This window comes from Pecten maximus, chromosome 19, assembly GCF_902652985.1.
Source record: "Pecten maximus chromosome 19, xPecMax1.1, whole genome shotgun sequence".
Classification (NCBI taxonomy): Eukaryota; Metazoa; Mollusca; class Bivalvia; order Pectinida; family Pectinidae; genus Pecten; species Pecten maximus.
In genome coordinates, this window is record NC_047033.1 from 2,649,843 (window position 1) to 2,676,348 (window position 26,506).

At 32.4% G+C, this 26,506-nt stretch overlaps 1 protein-coding gene across 1 annotated transcript in view; it reads right to left on the minus strand.

Moving 5' to 3' along the window:
- Nucleotides 1-18,316: 18,316 nt before the first annotated feature.
- Nucleotides 18,317-26,506, minus strand: part of LOC117318171 (spermatogenesis-associated serine-rich protein 2-like) — a 52,569-nt gene continuing 44,379 nt past the window's right edge. The window contains exon 16 of the mRNA XM_033873192.1: nt 18,317-26,092. Coding sequence (XP_033729083.1) covers nt 25,680-26,092 — 413 coding nt within the window. The 3' untranslated portion in view covers nt 18,317-25,679. The remainder of the gene's footprint in view (nt 26,093-26,506) is intronic.

Sequence of the window (26,506 nt, forward strand, 5' to 3'; positions counted from 1 at the left end):
CAGTCAAACATTTTGCAAAGCTTTCCTACCACTTAAATAAAGTGTACCAATTCATTTGTGAATGAGGTAGACCTCATTCTAATAACTCATGTTGACAATTGCGTAATTATGACAGAATATAAACTGCACCTATAATTTGATGAATTATGTATACTCATCAACCTACGATACATCAAAGACATTTGTCATCTTTAACCGACTATCTGTTTATGAAAAGAGTAATGACATATGGATATAACAGCTGGACGCCACAGAAGCGCTGGAGTAATATCGTTTGAGGTATTTCGCTTTGCCATGAAACATAATCTTTCTTAACAGAACTTTTAAGTAAAATCAACATAATATAAATATCCCTACATCAAAGAGACATATCTTGGTAATTAAAACGCTATCAAAGCAAGTAAAAACATCAAACAAAGCACTTAGACCATACTTTTTATGGTCTAGACAAGTTATAGACGATATTTCAACAGACATGTTGACATACAAACACGACGTGTAAGCATGTAGTTTGCGGTTTTTAGAACGAGTATTGTTTTTACGTTAATTCTTAGTGAACTTGACTTAACAAACCTCTCCCTTTACCCAAATGAAACCTTAATTCAAAATATAGATAAAACAAGGATAAACTGTGGACTTTGATGAAGATCATTGTCAATAGATTCAAAAACAAAACAAGAATACCAACGATCATAACGAAACGAAACGAAGCGAACTAAAAATCGATTTCGCGAACATGGTGTTACTACTCTACTTAGTGTTAGCGGAACGAAAATTGATATACATCTAAATTTATTCCATTTGTTCTGCAAAAACAGACGTCAAAACCGATTTCAAAATTAGACCATCCGGTACTGTACTGAGATATCGACACCTGTCAATCTAATCAGAAAACTTCTCTGACGTCACAAGTTCACCAACAAAAGCCGGTATGGTAGAGAGGAATAGCTGTAAGATGTCAAATTACTATTTAACACGGATTTTAAGGAACTGGATTATAGTGAAGACGATTGAAATCTAAGTCCTAGAAAGTATTACAATTGTAGCTTCATTCATATATAATGTCATGTTCGTGTACTCGTACATTTACGTTAGATTTTTAATATAGTCTTTTATATACGCACGTCAATTACGGTTCGCCTTTTATACAAATATAGTATTTTATATACGCGTGTCAATTACGGTTCGCCTTTTATACAAATATAGTATTTTATATACGCGTGTCAATTACGGTTCGCCTTTTATACAAATATAGTATTTTATATACGCACGTCAATTACGGTTCGCCTTTTATACAAATATAGTATTTTATATACGCGTGTCAATTACGGTTCGCCTTTTATACAAATATAGTATTTTATATACGCGTGTCAATTACGGTTCGCCTTTTATACAAATATAGTATTTTATATACGCGTGTCAATTACGGTTCGCCTTTTATACAAATATAGTATTTTATATACGCGTGTCAATTACGGTTCGCCTTTTATACAAGTCGTTAGATTATTTATATAACAACACAAAATACAGTGCTAAATTATTTTGGTTGTGCGTTGTAAGGAGTGGTAAAACAACATGTGTAATATTGAATTGTCTGATCAGGATTTATGAAAAATCATATTATAAATATTCCCCGAATCTGGGTCCGTTTTTAGCAAATGAATTGCCCATATAGTATTTTGAACACAACAGAAACATTACGTAGGTCTTTCTATATTCTATAAACTTTACCAAATGTTTCGAAAAATTGACAAGTTTAATGGAAACGCATGGAAAAGAAGCGTTATCTCCTTGTGTGTTCTGACAATCATACACAACATGTTTTAGCCCCTAGATACGAGCTCCTTACACAACATCTCAGCGTTAAAATAAACGTCGATTGGCAAATCAATTAATCTTTTTAAACATCATTACTTATATCACAATGAAAAGCAAATGGAAACTTTATTTCATCACATGATAGGCCGCATATATGTCGACCGTGATGAACTTGTGACTTTTTGTTTAATGTAATGGTGTCTTTTCATAGTTAATATTGTAAATAATTTCGGGAACATTTTAACGCTCAGCCTTATGGGAGTTTGGTGGCCTGTGTGCCTTTTGTCAGAGTGGTGTGATCAAATGAAGTGTCCTACTGGGTGTCTTCGGCAATATGCTTCAGTGGGGTAGCACTAGATAGTCGCGCCGTCACAAACCAGAGGACATACACGAATATACTGCAGTCTCCCAAAACACACACACTTATAACACGCATCCGACTCGCACAAGGGGAATGAAGGCCGTCCTTAAATTAACATACCTGTTGATAGGACGTTAAAAATACAATACCAAACAACACCTATCTAATACAATTGGATTATGATTAAGTAGGTATTTAAGTCTGTTTTAATGTAAAGGTATTAGTTATTTTGATAACGCCTAACTTGTATAACCATGTGACTAATATACTGCATGGCGGCTCATATTAATACTCGATTACTAACTGTTTAATTCTATCATGCTACGAACATATTCGTGTATAGAAATAGTGAGAATACTTTTCTGAAAAAATACGGAACAAAGACAAACTATCTCTAGCCAAGTGATAATTTTAATTCATTAACGTTAAAAGCTTACATATCGAATACTAAATTAACTGAATACGTTTAAACTTTGACCTTTCCCTTTGTATAAACGTCTTTTGTCTATTCAAAAAATTAACATTATTAAAATTATTTTTGTTAATTTATCCATAAATAACCCAGTATAAAATACATCATTTTGATGTATCAGTTGTTCATTCTGGTACGTTATTGTTGTACTATTGGGTTTCTATCTACTAGGAAATTAAGAGGAGATTGAACAATAGACATCAAACAATAACACCTATATAATTTTCTATTGTGCATCTTTTGTATGAAAAAAAGATAAAAATATCAACGTTAAACTAAATTGGGTACTCAGATTTTACTCATTTAATACTTATAGTATTATAATGAATTTTTCTTTGTTTTCATGGTAAATACTCAAATGTGATTGGTCGAAAAATTCTTTTCATTCTTCTATGAAAGAAATTCCGAGAATGGCGCGAAAAATGTAACGTCACAATACGACAATTGACGTTGCGTATTGATTTGAGAAAAAGAATCCCATTTAAAACCAGTATAATTGTACATAAAACATGTTTTAAATTAGAAAATCATTTTCAAAAATTAATTATAAGCGTTGATGTCAATTATTTTTTAGTTTCATCGGGGTATGAAACAAATTTTGTTTGCAAACTTCTGTAAGAATCCGCGTTGTGGATTCATACAGTTTGCAAACAAAATTTGTTTCATACCCCGATGAAACTAAAAAAAAAATGACATCAATGCTTAAATAGTTCTAATATCATTCTCTTTCATATTCTGATAAACACTGTCCTAGAAAATTACGTAAGGGACGAAATGAACCTGTCAATGACAGTGATAGATATAAGGTTTCTCCGAATGTATACCTTTCAAAACAATTTGAAACTCATACCACAATCCATCATTTTTTAAACATAACGCACGTACTGGTATATAGTACTATCCCACCGCTGGCACCAATTGATCACACGTCATTTAACCAACCTCGTTCATCGAGTGCTTCAATAATTTCATAAGAAAACATTCACCCAATAACCTTTGTCTCAAGAGAGGACTTTTCATGTTGCCAAAATACCTGATCAATAAACTACATGCATTCTGAAATGAAACCTGTAAGTCAGGTTTAATGCCATTCAATGTTCAATTATTCAAAATCAATTGCAACATAAAAATATCAATGACACATTTATTGATACTTCAAGTTTATATTTTATTACCTAATTACATAAAACTTATTCCGGAAAGAAACAGTGACAACTAATGTACGATACGTGATTTGTTGATACGTGGTAAAGCACGATAAGGATTATATATGTTCATGAGTCATACATTCCTAGTAATCAATACACATAACCATGTTCATTGTCATATGAATACACCTAGTAATGAATTGACAGGTCATGGACCTGATAAACTTCAATTATCCTCACATTTTATATTTTGTTATTCATAACTATTTTACTCCCGGAGATTTATTGATCTCCTTTGACACTTGACTTCTAAAGTATAAGTACGATTTGATACCATTCATCTCATATATATGTAATATATATCCACTCTTACTTACCTGGATTGCGGAAATGATCATATTTATTTAGAAAAAATATATATAAGCGGTATCACGTTATGAATAATGAAAAAAAAACGTTAAACAAACAACAAAATATTACAAACTACACCCCTAAATCGTAATTTGTAACTGACAATTCATTAACGACGGTTACCTATGGGCAAAGGAAAATATGTATTGATATCATTTTTGAAAGTTAAATATAGTAGTATATTTTAGGGATGGTAATTATATTCAGACCTGTTTCAATTCCTTCTTCGATTTATTGACAATGTAACATCTATTCAGAACGCCAAATAATGAAATTAATTGGATTGTTGCTATGCTTTTAGTTTTTTTATATAGATTTATTTTTGTATGATACATGTGTAATATCATGCCACACTCTCTTAGAACTACTCATATTCATACCCTATTTGGTATATACACAATGTTATAACATCGAAATTCCAATGATTAGAAATCAGTGCCAGAGGGAAATGCATATTCTATATATTGACGGCAACTTCTAACCATAAATATAACAAATCAAACAAATAAACCAATAGCATGAAGACATTATAAAATGTCCAGTAGTCCAATGAGATGACAATTTGCGCTAACGACTCTTTAGTGCCTTACTGCCCTACAAGATTTTCCACTTTCGTCGTCTTCTACCAACACTGTGTCCCCAAAAGACAAAACAGCAGAATACTAAAATTTATTCGGCATTTACTTTTCTATTACTTATCTATTTATGTCGTATTGAAAGTTTTAATTCACTTTTTTCACATACTTACAAACTTAATCACGTATTCACCGGTGTATATAGTTTTAAATTCAAACCTTTTTGATACTTGTCATTATTCTGCTAGCACATGCTGCATTAGTGTGTAATCCTGGACGTTGCTGATCAATAGCATAATCTGCGCATAAGAGGAGTCAAATGATGTGTATACAGTGACCAAATTACTAAGAGCAACATATTCTCAGCAAAACAGAACATTATAGGATGAGCAATTATCTGAAACTGAACTTTTCAAATGACTATTACTATATACATTAAATCGCTAATAACGTCTTTTCTCTACATGTTCAAAAGTCCTGCTGTAGATGGTGAAACAACGCTGCAGAACTGATGGTCGCCAGATCGAGCGCAACCATAAGGAAGACGCAAGGGCAAGAGCGATGGAAGGAAGAGGTTGTCAGGTCGTCTAGGGCGCCCCATTGGTCCACCAAACTACGGGATAAATGAAGAAGTGAAGAAAGTGGAAACGGCATAGAGTGCATGGTTCATAACATCTTTTTTTTCCGACATTAATGTTAAACACTATTTGCACTAAGCGTCCCTCCTGATAAATAATTAATGAATAAAAAATACTATATATTTATAAATAGGCTGTGTGGGATTTAATATTAGTAACGTACACGCCTTAGCAAGACCTAAGCATGACCATTTGTATACAAGGTTAATGAACATTATTCTAATTACTCGACTAAATTAATAGTGTTAAGTTGGCTTTCATTAATTCTGAAATGTCCTTATACATGTCCATCATCTACCGGTGAGTTTAGTAAAGGGACCAGTCACTGGATTATACCATTAACTCTAGGACACGACCTGTCAGATAATGACGTCATCTCAGGTAGCACGCGGTAGGTACACAGTATTAGCAGCTTTAATTCTGAAAATAACACTAGTGAAAAATATTAATATATGTAGTTAATATTAGTTTTATAGTTTATATCATTTCATATCAATACGGAGTATATTTCATATATGTATATATATATAAAAAACAGATCAACATCGTCATTAGGTTTGACCCGGATGCTAAATAAGTTGTACTGTATATCTTGTTCCCTAAAAAAACACAATGACTTAAACAATGTGTTTTACTAGCCAATATGCTACTACGTTTACTTTAATAATGTATTATACAAATTTGTAGTAATTAAATGTACTTTTTTTTCGCAAATATACTTCTCTAATGTAAGTGGTTTTTTTTTGGGGGGGGGGGGGGGGGCGCTATCAAAAGAGCTGTATTGTTTTGTTTATTAAAATTGCTACTATTTACCTCAAAATGATAAGATAATATTTTATTTGCTTATCATTTGTTTTTTCGTGAATAAATATGCAATGAAGATGCATATGCCTATGGAGTCATAATTGATGGTTCTGAAAAATATTTTAAAATGCACTCTTATACGTCTGAACCAGTTTGCCAAATTTAGATTCAAACCAAATACTGCTATGGTAGTGAATCGTAATCAGGACAGAACACGTAGATACCTAATATTAGTTAGATAAACCATTTAGCTTCTGGGAATACAAATAGACAACCGATTTAAATTATATAAAAATTCATAGACAAGAATATGTAATCGCATGTACACATATGGTCTAAGTAAGATAGATAAAATAACTGTGAAAAACAATATTAGCGAAAGTAGAACATTCATTGATTAATAAATCAAACCCAAACGACAACACGCTAAAATCGTGGATCATATACTCTTCAAATTGTATGTTGTTTGTGATGACGTAAACTCCATTCTAATCTATGGAAAGGAACATGTAAAAAAAGCGAATATAATAAGAAAAAGAAACAGAAAGCAGATCAGTGCTTTTATTAAAAGGTTGAACAAAAAAAGGGCAATTCATTTGATAACGACATTCCAGAGAAAAGAGATGAACTATTCAATCTTGCAAAGTGCATAGAAAATATCTATATGTATATACTAAAACAAATAAATAATCAAAGAGATGTCTAAATTTATAATATATTAATTACAAATAGTAAAGTTAATAAATTTCAGACAGAGTGGCCAAGGGAGCTAGTTCTCAGAAAAGGTGCCAAAAGGAAGAAGGATGTTCATAATGTTTCTTTCAGAGCAACATTATTGAATTGTTGAATAAAATGGTTCCACCACAGAGAAACATGGACCTTGATACGTTTAACAATAAATGGGCACTTATAATATGATATATATTGATTAAAATTTATTTCAAAAAGGGAATACATATTATGTATGATTGTGTGGCCGAATAATCGTTGTTTTGAATTATAGTTTCCTAGTTACAAAATGGAAGCTTCACCCTTACGTCCGACGCCATGCTGCTGGAGTCGCGTTCGCGGAGTTCCGAGTGCTGAGGAGAAAGGATAATAAGAACCAACGTTAAAAAGTCTGAGTCGTAAACAAAACATTGCAACTGTAAACACGAATACATCCAAAGAAGATAGACATTATGTGTTTAACATATAGCCTCTTCAGTTTCATCAACTACGTATATAACGCATTCCTACTTATTTAAGAGCGAGGACCAACCTAAGTGTATCGCATACAATGAGCCATTTAACGTTAAACACTTTTTGTTGGATTGCGTTTATCTATAACCTATATGGGAATGTTTTACAACAACATAGCAAGTCTATCAACTCTCTTTTAAACTATTAGCACACACATGTTTAAATTATCTAAAAGCTGTTGTTCTGTATCAGAAGATTTGTGTAGCTTTAGCAACTTTGTTTTCATTTTAAACTAAACGTGAATGTACTTATATAAAAGTACATTTTTACATTTTTCATTTATTTGGGGTTTTTATGTCCTTTTTCTCTCTCACAATTTTTGCGATGATGTGTTGATAGGCCGTTAAGCATCCATAACTAACTAACTCATCAACGACGCCTGCCATATATTCGCAGTGCTCATCAATGTTCTGTTTATCTAGTTCAGTTAGTTTCACGTTCTGAAAATAAAAATCAGTGTTGGAAAGACAAAATCCTTCTGTCTGCTCTAAAACAAAAGATAGCAATAGCTTATAAATTAATGTATAAATCGTGAATGTCTTCATGCTTTAAACAATCGATAATCAGCAATCGCAAAAAAAAATAAAAAATTTGCATAGCTGGAATTCCGTCTGCTCTTCAAATACTGTCACATTAAATTTTTGCACGCCAATATATATGTTTCTATTTTTTGTTAAGTGAACATTAACATGCCGTCACACATACTTTTTTTTCTAAAAGGCACTACTGTTAATAAAGCAATATCTGTCAAAATGGGTGTGGGTGTATATATGACAGACCACAAATGGCAGCGAATATGTGCGACAGTTGTATTGCATCATGTTATGAAAAGCAAAGCTGTCATCTATACGACATCAGATTGGTGTCAGTAATTTAACCACTCAAATTGAATATGTCACTTATGTTGTAACCGAAACAATTGGCGTTCCTATATATCCAACTAAAATCATGATTAGCATGTAAACAACAGTTTAGGTTTTGACAGGTCGTGCAAATTAGATGTAAAAGAGTAAAGAATAAATGAACCAGTATTCTTTTGAAGACCATAACTGTTGAAAAATATATATAAATGAATATTAATAGAAAACAAAAAGAGATTTTTGTCACCTAAACTAGGGCACATATTACATGATCATTTCAATATGTGCTAGGGTAATGTAAACACTAAATTTAAAATTGAAGGGCAAACAGTTTAGTCTTCGATACTTTTGAGTAGTCCAATGGCTTTCAGAAATCGTGGATGAAGCTACAGACCAGGTTCTTCCTTAACACGTGATATTATCATTCATGTACGTTTAAATCTAGTTACTCTCGGATATGTTTTCCGCGCGATTAACTAACTCACTGGTTTCGTCCATCGGTATACAACTCGTCTCCAATGTCTACTGCTTGTGTATTTTGTATATCGATTATGCTGCAATCAACTCGTTTACAATATGTTTCACTGATATGTACTAGTTAACATAAAATATTTTGAATTGCTTTATTGTTTTTACGCATCATTGTGATGGCCAAGAAAGCTTTACTAATCAGAGCGTCCGTCTAAAATTTTAAGGTCCCAGATTTAAGTGTCGGTCTGGTCGCTGCATATGTCCTCTTCAATTAATTCTAGTGGCCTTCTAAATAGACCTACAGTGTGCTTCGTTTTGGCCCAGCTAACTCCGAATTTATTTTGAATGACTCCAATTCCTTGCACTACCCTACAGATAGAGCGTAAGAATTGTACCTACTGTCCCATTGCATTATCGTAAAAGGCGGCTTTTGGGATATTATCTTTTTTTTACTTTTTTTTCTAAACAACTTACTTCTTCTTAATGTCTCCTCAGGTGAAAGTTCGCTCCTGTGAAGAAGGCTTTGGGTTCTTTCCTACTAAAGCCTCTAAAAATAATAACTCTTGCTAAACGTTCACCATATTAGGAATGGGACGACTGATTCGCCCGTTGTCATTAAACGGTGACCGGATGGAGTATCCTGTTAGGTGTCTTCGACAATATGCTTCAGTAAGGTAGCACTATAAAGAGTTTTGCGCCATCATAAGGCGGCAAACATGGCCAGAACAGATGTCCAAAATGATCTTTTTTGGTATTTGGTATATGTATGTCTTTTATATGTACAACGTATTAGCACAATATATCGTATGTACGAATACGGGGGTATGTTTCTGAAATGCCGTGGTTACCAAGTGTAAACATAAGATTTGCTTTTTTTCTCATTATATTCTGTACCTGCATTAAAATATCATTACATTTCGGTAACTAAATTATCAATCTAATTAAAATTAGACTTGTAATTTTCGCTCCCCTATGATACACTGCAATACATATATTGCAGTGTAACGTAGAGTATCGTAGAGGAGTGGAAATCACAAGTCTAATTTCAATTAGATTGATAAATTATCATCGTAGGTTGTTACTTTAATGTAAATATACTTTGATGCAGATACGGAAAATAATAATGATAAAAACACTTCAATGCGAAATAAATACACAATCATATTATTCATTATAAAAGAAATACAGCAATCCGATTTGAATGTCTTATCATTGAAACTGGTTTGGCCATGTTAGTTGTTCATTAAGAATACTTATTATAAAGGAAATTGAGGATTATCAATGTTAAATGTATTGGATCATCACATATCATTGACGGTCTCCGTGGAGATAAAATTTGCACTTGTTTGATAGATTTTGAGTTAATTACTGTTTTGATTTAATGAAGGTATTCTCTGTTGTATTTGATATTGTTGGTAATGTTACAGTGCATGAAATTATATGTATCTACCCTCGTTATATCGCCACATTTCGTCCGTGTCAATTATGGCGGTATAACGAGGGTGGCGTTAGGATCGAATCATGAAAAATACACAATGTACATTGTAGGTTAAATGTTTCGATGCAATGAATTTTAATAAAAGAATATTAAAACAGTTTATGAATAAATGACCAAGGAAATGAAATAATACAAAGACTGGTAAACATCTTATATATGGAAACCAGGAATTAAATATATACATATCTGATTTAATACCATTATGCACATTAAGAAAGCCTTGATGAAATGTAAAGAACATTCATTTTATTTCCTCCAGAGAAGATAACAGGTTCAATGCTTGTTGACCTATGTCTATATCAGAATCTCCTGTTGCATAAAATTATATAGTGAAACATTTTGATATTCTATACAAGACATCATAAGACATACAAATGTACATAACTGACACCTATTTCGTGTTTCATTGTATTTCATTTTAAATGCCATCTAGACACGACACTGGGTCAATCTTTACGTAATTAGTAAATTGTAAATCATAACTAATTAGCAAACCATCAAATTAGTACTTTTTTTTTTAATCTTCAAATACCGTTATATTATAAAAATGGGTTAGCTCGCTATCATAACATTTATCATATTCTGAAGATGGTCATTTCAGAATATATCAGAATACAAAATATCACCATTTAAATACAGATGTTTAACAGGGTTATAGATGTCCCCTCATCGTGATAAATCTCCAATATTACCATAACGTTTTAAGAGAGAAACATTATGTAATCATGCTCATTAGAGGTGCCATATCCTAAAAAAAGAAGGAAGTCATTATAAAAAAATGTTCAACAAGTTAAGAATAGCCCTGCATGTATTTACGAAACTATTAACATTTACATTTATGCTTCTGGTATGAAATTAAGATAAAAAGGAGATTTATTGTATCTTATTCTTTTTAAGGCGGCTACTGCAAAAATCGGTCGAAAAGGCCCAACAAGGTGTGTGTTTAACTGGATAACTCCTGACAAGCGGTTGAAATTAAAACATGTTACAGCTCAAAGAATGGTAAAAAACACAAGATATTAAAATCGTTTGATACAAATTGGGAGCACGATACAACGAAAACAAATTTGAATTTGACTGCATTATACATGCAGGTGTTCTGTCCTACTGGGACTCGTCAGTGATGTACGGGGCCTAAAGTGGTGATACCAAATGCGACGACAAAAGGAACTGAAATAGGCCAAATGAAATGTCATAATCAGTATAACAAAACACTATCACTGGTTATTGGGCACTATAGATAGTAGATACTGAACATTGAGCAAGAAGATAGCAAATAAATAACTTTTCTTTTACGACCGAAAACATGAATACAAAAATCAAGTATCCTAGAATCAAACTGGTATCTAAGTAATTGCACACTTCTAGCTAAATATTTGTAAATACATATGATTTATTAGTATTACTAGAATCATGACTTTGTATAGATTTGTTTTAAAATCTGCGAAACAGTATTGATTCATTATTGAAGAATTTAATATCAGGATACCATATATTATTCAGTAAGCTCAGATCTCATTGGGATTTTATTTAGTTCCTTGTACGATATGAAGTTAAACGTGTTCAATGTGAGAAGATGCTTGATAATTTGGCAAAATGGTTCACACATTGAAAACATGACATCATCTTACCTAGATGAACTTAGAAGGTGACGTCGATGACGCTTGTGATTTCGGAACGCATGGTTTAATTTCGTTTGCATTTTTCATGAATCGCCATGAAAAGCTATCTATTTAATAATTCTAACTCATTTTATCTTTTTTTTTCACCTTGCCATATTTACTCCTCCACAAACATCAAAGAGATAGGATTTTTCACCTTGCCATATTTACTCCTCCACAAACATAAAAGAGATAAAATCAATCAAATCGTAGAAGGAAACTAGATTTTCTCAATGAGATCCTGGTGTCAACAATAAATAGTTACAAGGTTTTTATCTACCAGAATAATCTATTACCAGTATTCGTAGTTCTGTAAGCAATCGACATTTATTATCTATCCTTTCAGATCATTAAAAACTTCTTTGATGCAGTAAACCTCTGAAGCAAACATAACCAATGTGACTTTGATTCTAATAAACACACTCTACATACTCTAGTGACAAACAAGTTATCAAATATATATATTTAACATAAGGCATGATAACATGGATGTATATAATCAATTGTAAAGCAAGTTTTATTCTATTTCGTAAAAATATGTTAATCTGATATTGCAAAACGTGCGACGTTAAAGATGGATTCTGGCACATTTCCATTTCCAGATCTTGCTTATAATTTATGGATAGGAAACTCTTGCGAATTATATCAGGGGGGGGGGGGGGGGGGGGGGGGGGACATGTTAACGAAAAAACATTATAAGAACTATGGCTCTAATCATGACTTAAGAGACGTCACTCTATTCGAAGGCCATTTCAAGGTCACCAAAAAAGGTATAGAAATTTAACATTTGCTATTTTAGTTGATGTTATAGCAAGCGTATAGTTATAAAGCTATGGAAATTATACTAATTACCTCAATAGAAGAGGTTGGCAGTGGTGAGGTTGATTAATGCGATCAATTTTATTAAGACAAGTTTACGCTCAAGTTCGGAATAGAGATAAATGTTATAAAATCTCAGGACACAAAACTAGAATATCACAAACGACAAATTATTTGTCAAATCCCAGGTCCCAGTTATTCCTGTGTTTTTGTCAAATGTATTGTAACTCACCATAGCCTATATATTTTAATCAATTGGCAGAATTTGGTTCCATTGCCATTTAAATGACAGGTCACGGAACTACAAACCCCGTGCTTCACAAATAAATAGACGTTACGGCTGTATCAGTGTTACAACTTGTTGCAACAGGACCCTGGAATTTCCTTTCGATTGACTGAAGCTGAGGAACCGGAACCATATCAGAAAGAGAAACATCTTTATTTCAAATTGAGAATCAGCTCCTGGATTTTAGGAAGGTATTACGGCGGCCAGAGTTCCTGGTGACTAACAAAGTATGCATGTTATTGTGAAGTCTGTGTCCTGTTGTCTACACAGGGATTTACACCTATAGAATGTACGTCAACATCCTGTTTACTGTTTAACCACCACGGGAGGGCTCAAGGGGTTGTTTGGGGATTTTTACTAACATGCAATCAGTCAAAAATCACAAAACTAAAAATCCAGTATAGATACATATTCTGAAACTTTATAAACCGATAGCTAAGTTCATGTTTATACACCATACACAAAATGTCATGTTTTATAATTTTTTGGAAGTCACTGGATTTGTTTAGTGTTGCGACTACCTGGTATAATACATTACGAATAATGCTAAATCCGAGCCTCTGTGGGCAAAGCTGCTCTCTGAAAACTCCGGTTGAGATTAATAGCAACACCTGCAAATTCCAGCAGTACGGGACAATACAGAATTAGCAATATATGTTGTGGCTGCGTTGGAGATTTGGCCTAATTCCGAACGACAACACGTCGTTCAATAAGAATTATTCATTGTATGTTGTCGACACATACTGAATGTGCCTATCTGACGACAGACAATACATTTTGTGACAGTTTTATCATGTTTAACATTGGGTGTACAAAACAACCATCGACAGAAAAGACTCAATTGAATACACATTATGTAAATATTTCTTTTTACATGCAGCTGTGACATTTAACTTCAAAGATAAATGTATATCTAGTCATATTAGATTTGCATTCGTTGCCACACACAGTCTGTAATTAATCTTAACATCTAAATTCATGCCTGTTTGTAAAAAGATAAAGCTTATTCATACAGGCTGATCATTCCTAACATATCATACATATTTCTATAAAAATGGCACCTATGTAGACACTGAATTATGGAATACGAGCATACCAAACCCCTCCTAAAACATCAACCGTGGCAGAAAGTAGGCGGTCGAGATCCGGTTTCATAGCGTCAGGAAATTATTCAACTAAAAATTTTCCATCTGACCAAAAAAGCACAACACAGTTTATGGAAATTTCCTCAAGGATTTTCTTTTAAATCCCAATATTGCTTTCCGGTTGAAAATTTTAAGTTAATGAAGTTCCTCAAGTTAAGGAACGTTGAGAAAAGACGGGACAGGAATCGTTTTAACGTGCATACGAAATAGCTCTCTCTGTTATCGTTGTTTTTATGAATGAGAAATTCTTCGTATTCTTTGAAGCCCCTTTGTTTTCATATTTTTGTATTGAATAAGCTAGATTCATTGGCATTCTTTTGAGCTTCTTGAAAATGGCCTTCTGGTTAATGACATCTTTTAAAATAGGCGTCACACTCTAGTATATCATGGTCGAAAAGTCCAGGAAGCAAAATAGTTTGGTTTGTTTTGTATTATTTACCGCTATGTTAACAAGTCATGGTCATTTACACGTCATGGTCATTTACAGGTCATGGCCATTTACAGGTCATGGTCATTTACAGGTCATGGCCATTTACAGGTCATGGTCATTTACAGGTCATGGCCATTTAAAGGTCATGGTCATTTACAGGTCATGGCCATTTACAGGTCATGGTCATTTACAGGTCATGGTCATTTACAGGTCATGGCCATTTACAGGTCATGGCCATTTAAAGGTCATGGTCATTTACAGGTCATGGCCATTTACAGACGGTCTCTTGTTTGAACCGAGCTGCATGCGTGAGGTGTGTGTTTTGAGAGACTGTCGTACATGTATGTCGATATTTGTGATAGCGCGCAACGAAGGAATAGACTCTTTATATGACTTAGTGAAGGCAGCATGAAGCAATTGTTCTTAAATAACTGAACAAGTCTTGATCAAAAGATACCAAATAATACTGCAACTTTTGTATTATGTATCCCATAACGCATGTCTATGTAGAAAATTTGTTTCTGACTTAAGCATTTAGTCATGCATTAATCATGGCTATTTATGAAACTGCTAGGAAAATATCCTCAGATTGACTTTGAATGTTTTGCGGTTTTTTCTCAAGTCAAGGAAAACAATTAGACAGAGAAATGATATGTAGGCTTTGTTTTAATGACTACTGCAATGATGCACAAAAATATGAAATGACATTTTTTAATTTCTGATTGTTGACGTACTAATAATTGCAGTAACATTGTGTCATTTCCTGCTTAACACTCACCTCCTTCTCGTGAAAATATGGGTTATAACGAAACAATATCAACACCATAACTACACACATCAACCCCAAAATAAACACCATTTCTATACGCAAAATGGCTTCATATTCATGAGATTTTTATTCATGCATTTTTTTTTCAGATTCAGCAACATATTTCTTTTCAAAATTACCAAAGTACGTAAATTAATGATCAACATCTGACTTGCCTTTTCAGTCTGATAATCTAGCGTCTCATTTATTCTTCAGCACTTAACGTTTTGTATATCAAATGATAAAAAGACAATATTTTTTGCCTTAAATATTGCTAATATTTTCATAAAACCCAAAGACCTAACTAAATATAAAGTACCGAAAGTGAAAGTAGGATTAATGTTGAGAAATTAATTACTCTACTGATAATTACTGATAAAGATAACTTTACCCAGACACCACAAAAATATATGTTCGGTTGATAACATCCCAATATTACTACAACAGGCTTGGGGAAATATCTTCCAATTTAAACAATATGAATGAGACAATGATGATTGATTTTCAGACCTATTGTCCAGACAATCTATTGTTGAATGTTGAACCAAATGACATTTTTGTATTCATGAATAATACTGTCGAACCTGTTATCTCAAAGTCAGCTGGATAGGGAAAAACTTATCCGGTGTTTTTGAGTATATTTTATATTTCACTGCTGGAACTTAAATTTTTATTTCGAGTTAAGCAGGGTCGATGAGTTTAAATAGTTTGAGATAACAAAATTTAACAAACTAAAAATTATGATGATATTAGCAGCATTCTTCATAATTCCCATTTCCAAAGCAATAACCAGAAAAAAAGTAAGTTCAATAGATAATTCCAAAAAAATTATCGTTTAAAAAAAAATAAACATATTTTTTGGGTGTCAATATATATTGTCTTCAATTAAGAAGCTTTCAGACGACAAAGCAATGATAGAGCATAAAGATTTGGATGAATTATACAGACTATAATACTAATAGGCTACACCAGAGTAACATAAAAACAAACAAGTAGCATTAGCACTTAACCAATCTCTAAACATTTACTTGTTTCGGTTACAGACTTGGCACTGGTTTCGTAAATGTTAAGATTTGTATTGTATCATATTAGCAATGCTATTATCTTTATCGTTGTGACATTTGAAGATGAGGCAGTCTAATGGGAATCTAAGAAGCATCAACGCTTGAAAGCACGGCTAAACAAGCGTGCTTTCAAATGTTATGGGATCCCCTTTTCTTTGCATAGAAGCCAGGTACAAAATGCAAATCCTGTTTTCACCGATTTTTAAATTAGATGTTAAATGTATTCCAAAATTCTGCTATCACGAACTGATTCTAACCAAGTTTATTCAGTTGTGTGGTGTGGTGTGGAGACAATCCACTAAAAACCCGCTATTTAATTCCACTATATGATACATTCCAGACTTTGACTGAACAGAGATCATTCCACTCTTAAGCTCTACATTCTAGCATTTTGTGGTGACACTTGTGCACAACATGGAGTGCTTTTCTAACGAGTTGTAAGCGAGTGATTCTGTGGCGTGTAGTGCGTGAGTGATTTTATGACGAATTGTGAGGGATTAATTTGTGACGAGTTGTAAGTGATTTTGGAATCGATTTGCTTCATCAGTTTCATCATTTGAATATAATATTCTATTTCTATCTAAAAAAGCACTTTTTGCTGCATGACTTTGGAAGTAATCTCTATACATCTGTGAGAAGCAGCATATATATGTAAATCTAAGAGATCAATGACAAATACCCCAAAATGTTCTATATAGCCTCAGAATAAACTATAACTAATAAAGTATAAGCCAAGACAAGACACATTAGAATAACTGTAGCCTAATCTTCCTCTTTTATAGTGTAGTAGGACGAGTCGGAGCTCCGTGGTGACGTAGTGTATCTACATGTGTGTTCTGGTGTATTTGCCATTGTTTTATTTCCAAAATGACCTGGCTTTCATGCAAAGGAAACACAGCCTTGAACAAATATATACATAACATAACTCGGCTTTATGTTGCTATTATAATGAAAATCACAGCTCTTTAATGCATAGGCGCCCTTTATGTATATAATATTCTAAATGTAGTATATGATGAAATGTCTATGAGTATAAATTATATGGACATCAAAGTTTAGCTTAGTAAGCTCGTAACTGAAAGAGGTGGCAAGATGTTCTTTGAATCAATTCTAATGGAACGTCCAAAGAATTTTGTCATTGATAATTCTTCATGAAACAAACAAGACTGCTCGTGACAAATCTTTCCACAGGGGCCTCTTATCTTCAACCTGATTTCTGAAACTAGGTACATATTACTGTATATCACTAAATTTTCACGAGAACATATTTCCATGGTGACTCTCGAATTCAAATATGTAAGAATTACTAACCAATGAAATCACCTCATTGTTACAAAGACATCTTAAACCACCTTCCTCCATGAAAATATCAACACATACAATAATGAGAAAACCAGGAACCACTTGTATCATAACACAACAAATCGAACACAAATTCAATTAAATCATATCATTAAGGATGATATTATAGACATACACTGCAGCTATGACATATTGGTCCTCATATGAAGTTAAGTGTATCAAATGATGGGAGAAATTTAAATATAACATATAAGCAATAACAAATAACGAAAACCGTGACACCAATAATAATAGCATGCATGGTATTTAAGTACACAATTCCATTCAGAATCTCAATTCTAATAATCACTCATTGTCAAATATCCAGTATGCCTAAAATGACCCGATACAACCTCAGACTGTCTTGCATAGAACATTTTATGAAAAAGGGAAATTAATTAGCCATCATATGATCAAACTTACTTAGGATATGCAGATCCTTGAGGCTAATGTTTTCTTTTGAATTTTTTTTTTTTTTTTTTTTTCTCAAAATTTGCTTTCAAAACTATATACAGTCAAACCTGCTCTAACGGCCACCTTGAATAAGCGGCCACCTCTATTAAGCGGCCAGGCTGTGGTCCGCCCGATGGAAAACACTATATAATGAACCTTAAATAAGCGGCCACCTGTCTTACGGGGCCAACGGCCACAGAAATCTGGCCCGAGTCGTTGCAACGCCCTGTATTAAGCAGCCATTTTGTCCAGAAGTTGACATCCATGATAATCACATGACCAGTTATTTTTATCAAATTCATCAAAACTTTTATCTTTAGTTTTCATTTTAAAATACACTGTACATGGTATATTGTTATCAATATCAATAAGTGCATTATAATATGATAAATTCAAGAAACTGTTGAAAAGAGAATTGGGTAACAGGCCGTTTCTGGCCAACCTGGTTTACGCAGCCACCTGTCTTAAACAGCCAATATCTGTCGGTCCTTTGGGTGGCCGCTTAATACAGGTTTGACTGTATATATCAACGAATATTTCACTTAGAAGAAACTAGATAAAATATATAATTTACATCAGGAAACTTAAGTTACAGGGGAAAGACACTACAAAGTAGGAATCTGAAACCTCTACCAGGATGCAAGGGATTTTTCCCACATAACAACTTCATAATCAAACAATCTCTTTGGACAAATGATATCCTTCTGGTTCTAACGCTTCAAACTGTTGTCAATCTTATTAATTTTTTTCTCATTTGCCAAACATTGTTCTGATGTAGTTTCTTATTGGTATTAACAAGTTGTGCTACATATATACTGAGCAATATAACGTATTTTAAACATATTTGAGGACTAGGGGTATCATTGGCGGAGGAAAAGTGGTCGGTAATATATATAGAAATATTTACATGCAATAATATCTTCATCATAATACAATCAGTAACAATTGATTTGTGGAACAACTTATTAAAAATTCAGTCGACTAGATTTGTGGTTAAACAAGCGTTCATTCTTACCATTCAATAAACACGCGTATCCATATACATTAATAGTAAATATGAACTATATCCTAAACATACTTATCTTATAGAAAACGTCACACAATATAAACTAAAGACTTAATACAACTCAATGTGCTTATTAATAGACAATGGCTTACTACCATTTTATTCACAATAAACTGTTGTTGAAATATTTAGGGTTATTCAAGTAAAATATCTACTCCATCCTAGGACTCTTGTTGTTGCTAGGGGTACCTACTATAGAATTTCATTGGATAATTTCTTTTATCTATAGAATTTAATTGGATAATTTCTTTTATCTATAGAATTTCATTGGATAATTTCTTTTATCTATAGAATTTCATTGAATAATTTCTTTTTTTTCTATAGAATTTCATTGGATAATTTCTTTTATCTATAGAATTTCATTGGATAATTTCTTTTATCTATAGAATTTCATTGGATAATTTCTTTTACAAGTAAAACAAGTAAGAGGTAGGAAACCCAACTAGCTATGGACAGAAGCGATTCATTCTGGAGTCCTGGGGTCATGTAGATCTTTTAATGGAACAGCCCTTATATATATAAGCTCAAATATCCCCGTTATTCAGCTTGGCAACAAAATGTATATTTCAAAATACTTTACACTTCAACCTGTCTCTTTACAAGTAAACTAAGTTTCTATTTTTCAATTAATTACAATTTTTATCCTAAGCATCATTTAAAAAAAAAAGTAATTCTGTTATAGACACAAGTGAAAACAAGAGGAATACGATATATCTATAGAAGAGAATGTGTTCTTCCAATGCAGTGATTAATTTGTGTCCACACTCTTACATTTACGCATTGCCTATACCTATATCACAGCTACTTCTTACAAAAATTCTATCTTCCTTTTTGTAAAGCCTCCAATCAACTTTTTACTATCAGACAATTTATCATTGAATGCTCAAACTTTTAATGGACTGCTTATCATTTTCAACATTCCGTCTAATAATTTATTTGATACAATTTTTTCTACCATTTCACTGGTAATATTTGTCAATATTGAGGTTTGCATTCAATAACAATAACTGAAACATATTTCGGTACATATGTGTGAAGAGGAAAACAAATTTTCAGTAATAAGTCCAAGATAAAACTTCCAATGTTGGAGCTAAACAGATTTATTCATGTGTGTGAAATAGGTGTCGTTCATCCCTTCATTCTATGGGACGAAGGGTGAATGCTTAATCTGTTCCTGGTAAAATGATTGTCAAGTTACTTGAAAATTAAAATGTATACTTAGGAACACATACATATATACATGTAGATAATTAATGTAAGTAGTACATTCTAATTCTGAATTTACACCAAGAGGCCTAATGGGCCTGTACCATTCACCCAATCTGCAATTTATGAATTTAATGTGAATTTCAAAGCTGATTTAGATATTTCCTTTGGGCAAGTGAATTTTTTTTTAAAGTGACAAAAAGATCAGCCTTCAGTGGTATCAATCTCTACATCAAATCCAGAAATGAAAAAAATGCCACAATTTAACTCGTTATAAAATATCACTGTATACAGTCCTGCATGGTTTAAAATCTGCTTTAATTAATTCAACAACATTCCAAAAACGAATGTTTGTAGGTTTTTTTTTTTAAGAAAGTCTAGAACACTATATCTAGTTCTATTATGAATCACAATATACTACATTAATCTAAGATATTAACAGTGGGAACCCAAAACGTGAATGATTTCTACAGGAAAAGCATGAGCCTAGAACACAAATATCCCAAGTCCCAAAAATCACTGGTACTGTCTTAAAACTGAAACATTACCAGATAATATAAGCACTATTATAGTATATCATTTAAAACAGCAACATCTTTTTAACTTCATTTCATTTGAACCCTAGTAAAAAAGCTGTATGTTCATATAGCACTATCTAACTGGATTCAAGTTAAAAAAAAAACACCAATTTACATACCCCTTGACTAGATTCTCTGAGCTTGATATTTGAAAAATAGCATAATAGGACGCAAATGAAATTTTTTATCATCTATAGACTATAAGTCAAATATTTTTTTTGTTTTTCATCAAACAGCAGTTTAAGTCACATATAATGTACAAATCAATATTAACCCTCAACTAACGCAGTAAAGAGCAAAGCAAATTATCCAACTTCAGACACATGTACTGATTTAAGATGTAAAATATAACTGTCAGGTTTTAAATATAACTGTCAGGTATTGTACCATAATAAGGTCCTAGATATATAAACTGTGAACTCCTATAATGCAGTTGTTTAACAATGTTACAATATTTCAAACAATGATAATGCTAAGTCCAACGTAAAAAACACCCCAAAATTAAGATTCAGCAATGAGGAAACTTATCACTTACGCTTACAGTTTTCTCGTATTTATTGAGTCTTGAAATAATCTTTGATTATAGGGTTAATAAATAATGTAATGAAGGTCTCTCACAGAAAAACTTAAAAATATGAACAAATTAGTAATAGTTTTTAGAAATATTAATATTGTATAAAGTATCTCAAAGCACTATCAATTGATAAATTTGGATTACAATCACTTTTTCCTCAAGAATTGTTTTGTTTCACCATTACAACAATTACAACTTAAGTACTTGCCTGTCAATAAACTTCAAATTTTGACAAAACTATTCTCCAAAATTCATGTGAAATGAAAAAATAAAATTATTTCTTTGTTGTAATAAATAAATGATTTTTCCAAGAGTTACAACAAAAAAAACAAAAAAAATACTTCTTTCCTATAATTTTAAATTCTTTAATACTAGAACATGTGTTGCTCATGGCAGTGAAGAGTGTATTAAGTAGTTGTAGTTTTTCTCAATAATGTAGTTATATTAAAAGTATGTATATATGTATATGTAAGTATATATATATTATCTGCAAAACAACAATATAATTATGAAAAAGAGATGCAAATTTAAATCCATTCCACCTTATATACATGTACAGTGCATATATAGTGTTTTCCATGTAACATCATCCACTAATTGAAACAATCATGTTAATATTGATATTTTAAAAACATATTTTTCAAATTATCTCCTAATGTAACAATCGATTTGTATTATTGTTCATTCCATACAGTGCTATCTCACAAAAAATAAAGAAATGCCCTCTCTACCATGAATGTAAGGTGACTTTGCAGTTACTTTACATCAGATTGTTTTTGTTATTGCGCCATAACATGCAAACAAAGACTTCAAATTTTATTTATAATTTACTATATCTTGTATACAACAAACATTTCACACTGACTTCGAAAAATTTCCTTCAGGAATCATTACGTAGCTCTTATAATTATAAGCCAATCAAAAACGTAACGTAACAAACAAGGACACAATTAAGGTAAGTTAGCAGGAAAAAACATAATTATACAACTGATTGTTATAACAGGACATGGCTCCTCATAATATCATGTTCAATTGGCAGGTGCCCATGTACTGCCCCACATATCACATGCTACATGTCTGAAATTTTTCTTACAAGTTGAACAGTGGTGAATTTTCTCATTACATACACAAAGCTCTCCCTTTTTTACAAGTTAATCTGAAGCCTGAAGTTTCCCTTATCATCAGTCTGATTTTTTTCTTTTTTTTTACATTTTAAAAGTAAGATATTAGTGATTTTGTCATGTAATGTTTGTCTGGTTTCATTTTCCTGGAATTTTCTTGCAATAGGTGAAAATTTTACATTTTTCATACAAGTAAGTTTCTCCTCTTAAAAAATTAGATTGCTATAAAATATTTGATTATATTTGAATATACACCTTCACACTCATATTTTGTAGTAGACAGAAACGTTATTGTCTTGTAGTGATACAAACCATTTCTTTAACCAATGTTTTCTGACAACTCTCTTGTGTATATAAGATTATGTAGGTTTGTATAATTTCAGTTAACTGCATGGACCGTAACAATAATAAACTAATTTCAAAAGTTTTGAACAGCAGATTGCACCAATATAACCGTGTTTTGCAGATAGAAAACTAGGAGGTAGGTTATGCACTGTATGTAACTGCAATAATGCATTATCAGAACATGGTTAAGAAATAAAAATTTACTTTTAATAGGTCACCCATGCAGTGTACGTTACTGCAACAATGCATTATCAGAACATGGTTAAGAAATAAAAATTTACTTTTAATAGGTCACCCATGCAGTGTACGTTACTGCAACAATGCATTATCAGAACATGGTAAAGAAATAAAAACTAAATTTTAACAGGTCATCTTTAACATTATAACACTGAAAATTGGAGGGCAGATGCACTAACTTCATAAAATAAAACTCAATGGGAGAGACTTAGAACAATTTAACCCGTATATAAATTAAACTAAGTGAAACTAAACATAACAACGGTGCAAGGGAGGCTACTCTCTAAATATATAAGAAGACTTTGTCAAACCTGCCTTTTAATTAGTGACCACTTGAATTAAGCGACTACCTCTCATATGTGACCTTAATTTTCCCTTCCAATGCTATTTACTATATTTGTAATCTGATCCTGGATTAAGAGACCACCTGTCACATGCGACATTTTTATTACCTCCCTGTCCAGTCACATACGACCGGTTTGACTGTACTTTCAAACGCTAGGTCTAATAGTAAGGAAAAGTGCTTAATATGGCTGGATTATTTTGTTAAAGAATAACTACAGTAATATTTATGTCTTATTTTCCAAGTAAACATCAATATTAGAGACTTCGAAAAACAGTAATTTGAAGTCTTCAACACAAATAATTACTTTAATTTAACCGGATACATTTTTTTCTCATTCATAGTACATACTATTGTAGAATTAAGAGAGATGGATTTTAAAGGTGAAATACATATATCTGCTTTGATTTCTCATAAACAAATGAAATGATACTATATCGATTTTGAAAAACATTCTTCAAAACATTATAAAACCTCAACATTTACAGATTTTTTTGAGAAACTAAAAGTCAGATTATATTTCAAAGATATTCTAAATGTTGAAACAGCAGGCAATTCACAATTGCTATTGGTCACCTTGCATATAAGCCTTCTTACACTGGAACTATGAGTATTCTATGGCAATTTTCATAACAACAGACATTTCAACCTGTTACCCCTGGATAATAGTAATGGACTATATCACAGGTGATCTACCCTTGGATAAAAGTAATGGACCCTGCCATGGACGATACAGAAGTTAAGTCACAGTCACCTACAAGGGTCAGAGAAAAAGGTGACAGACATTACATGGACAGCAAAAAGTGTCCTTCCTAAGAGACTCCTAAAAGACAATGGCAAAATCTTTTGAAAAATAAGCAATATAATCTTTTGAAAATGTGGTACTCAAATAACTCTTAAGTATCAAGCCATAATTAGCCTTGGTCAGATTATCAGTTAGTGTGATCATTTAAATTCTAGCATCCACAGGTTCAGTATTTTCGTAAAGTATATTCAACTAAATTAGCATCAAAGAAACCAAACTAATAAACAAACAAAAAAATAAAACATTTGTGACTCTCTTCTACATTGCAACCATATCATTGTGCACAAAATCTTAGTAAGTAATTAATACATAAACGAAGATGAACAACAAACAAAAATTATCCATTTAAAGTGATGAAAATATGGATGATGAATTGACAAAAAATGTTCATCAAACAGTTAACAGATAATACCATCTCCTTAAATCACAAAAAAAACTTTTAATGACTTTCAGCAAAAATATATATTTTTATTTTTATCGAGAAATAAAATATATAATATATAACAATCACATAATAAATCGACATCCGTATTAAGTACTTGTATCAACTTATAATCCCTACACAGAACACACCATGAAAAATGACAGGGTGAGGCCAAAATTGCTCCGAATCTAATGACAATCGTGAAAGGTCATGCTGATAAAGCTTCGACCCAAATGAAAATAATGAAAAATATTCATTCAAAATTAGATACACATCTCATCCAGTTAAACTTTCCATTAATGGGCTATGGAACATTTTTTAAAAAAATTAGTGGAATGTTTCAGAAACATTCATTCAGTTTTCACGAAAAAAAGAAAAAAATACATTAATTATTTTATTAAAAATTCATGTGATTAATATCCAAGTTTTGGAATAATTAGTATCAGTTCAGTTATTTTATAAAAACATCCAATATTTTTTTTTTTAAGGAAATGAAAATGGGCTTTTCCTTTTACATATATGAAACATATTCATTCTTGAAGTCAAAGAAACAAACAATTTTCAGTAAGAGTTGTATATAACCTTATCTTTTATGTCATGTGATTCACTTAACAGAACACTGGTTATCTTATCCCAGTGTCTGAATTAATACTAAGGTACTCTCTCCCTGTCACACTATACCACAGAGGACTCCGGTTTGCTTTGCGTAGGTGATCTGGTACTACTAGATTCTTGTTGACTGCTGTTTCTCTGGTTGCCATCTCTTTGACTCCCAGGGGAGTTCCTAGGCCCCGCTGGGCCATCTTTACGCGGACTCCTAGGCCTCCCTGAACCACGACCTCTAGGACTACCTCTGCTGCCACGCCCCCCTGAATACAACTGACGACCTATAGTGACCGTGTTGTCTCCTCCTTTTTGACCCCTATTACTGTTGTAATATTCATTTGGTCGACGACCTCCTTCTCCGTTATAGCCCCCTCTGGAGCCTCCCTCATTATAGTAACCCCCTCGGGAGCCTCCTTCACCGCTGTAACCACCTCTTTGTCCATCACGACGAGGCCGAGACCGACGATTCCTGCGTTGGTCATCTGCATAATACCAATTTACAAAATTCCTCTCAAAAATAACAAAGTATGTATTTTCTTTCTTGCTATTAATATTTGAAAATTTCAACTATATGGAAATAAAAGAAAAAGGGCAAAGAAATGTGTGTGTTGCAAAACTTTCATAAATTTTGTCTCATTCCACCTTTCGTCTGTTTTAATCAATAACTAGGGAATTGCTAATGAGACTACAGATCTGGAAATAGTTATCTATACAAACTATATTTTCCGAAGTTAAAATCATGTGACCAGAAGGCTGCTTATTTTTGGAGCAAAAGTTCAAAATCAATAGAGAAAATGGAGAACAAAGATTCCTTAATTTCAAGTCCTCATAATAAATTGTTTTGATTTAAAAGATATTGTGAAATTTAATGACTTTAGGAAAATCAACATATACCA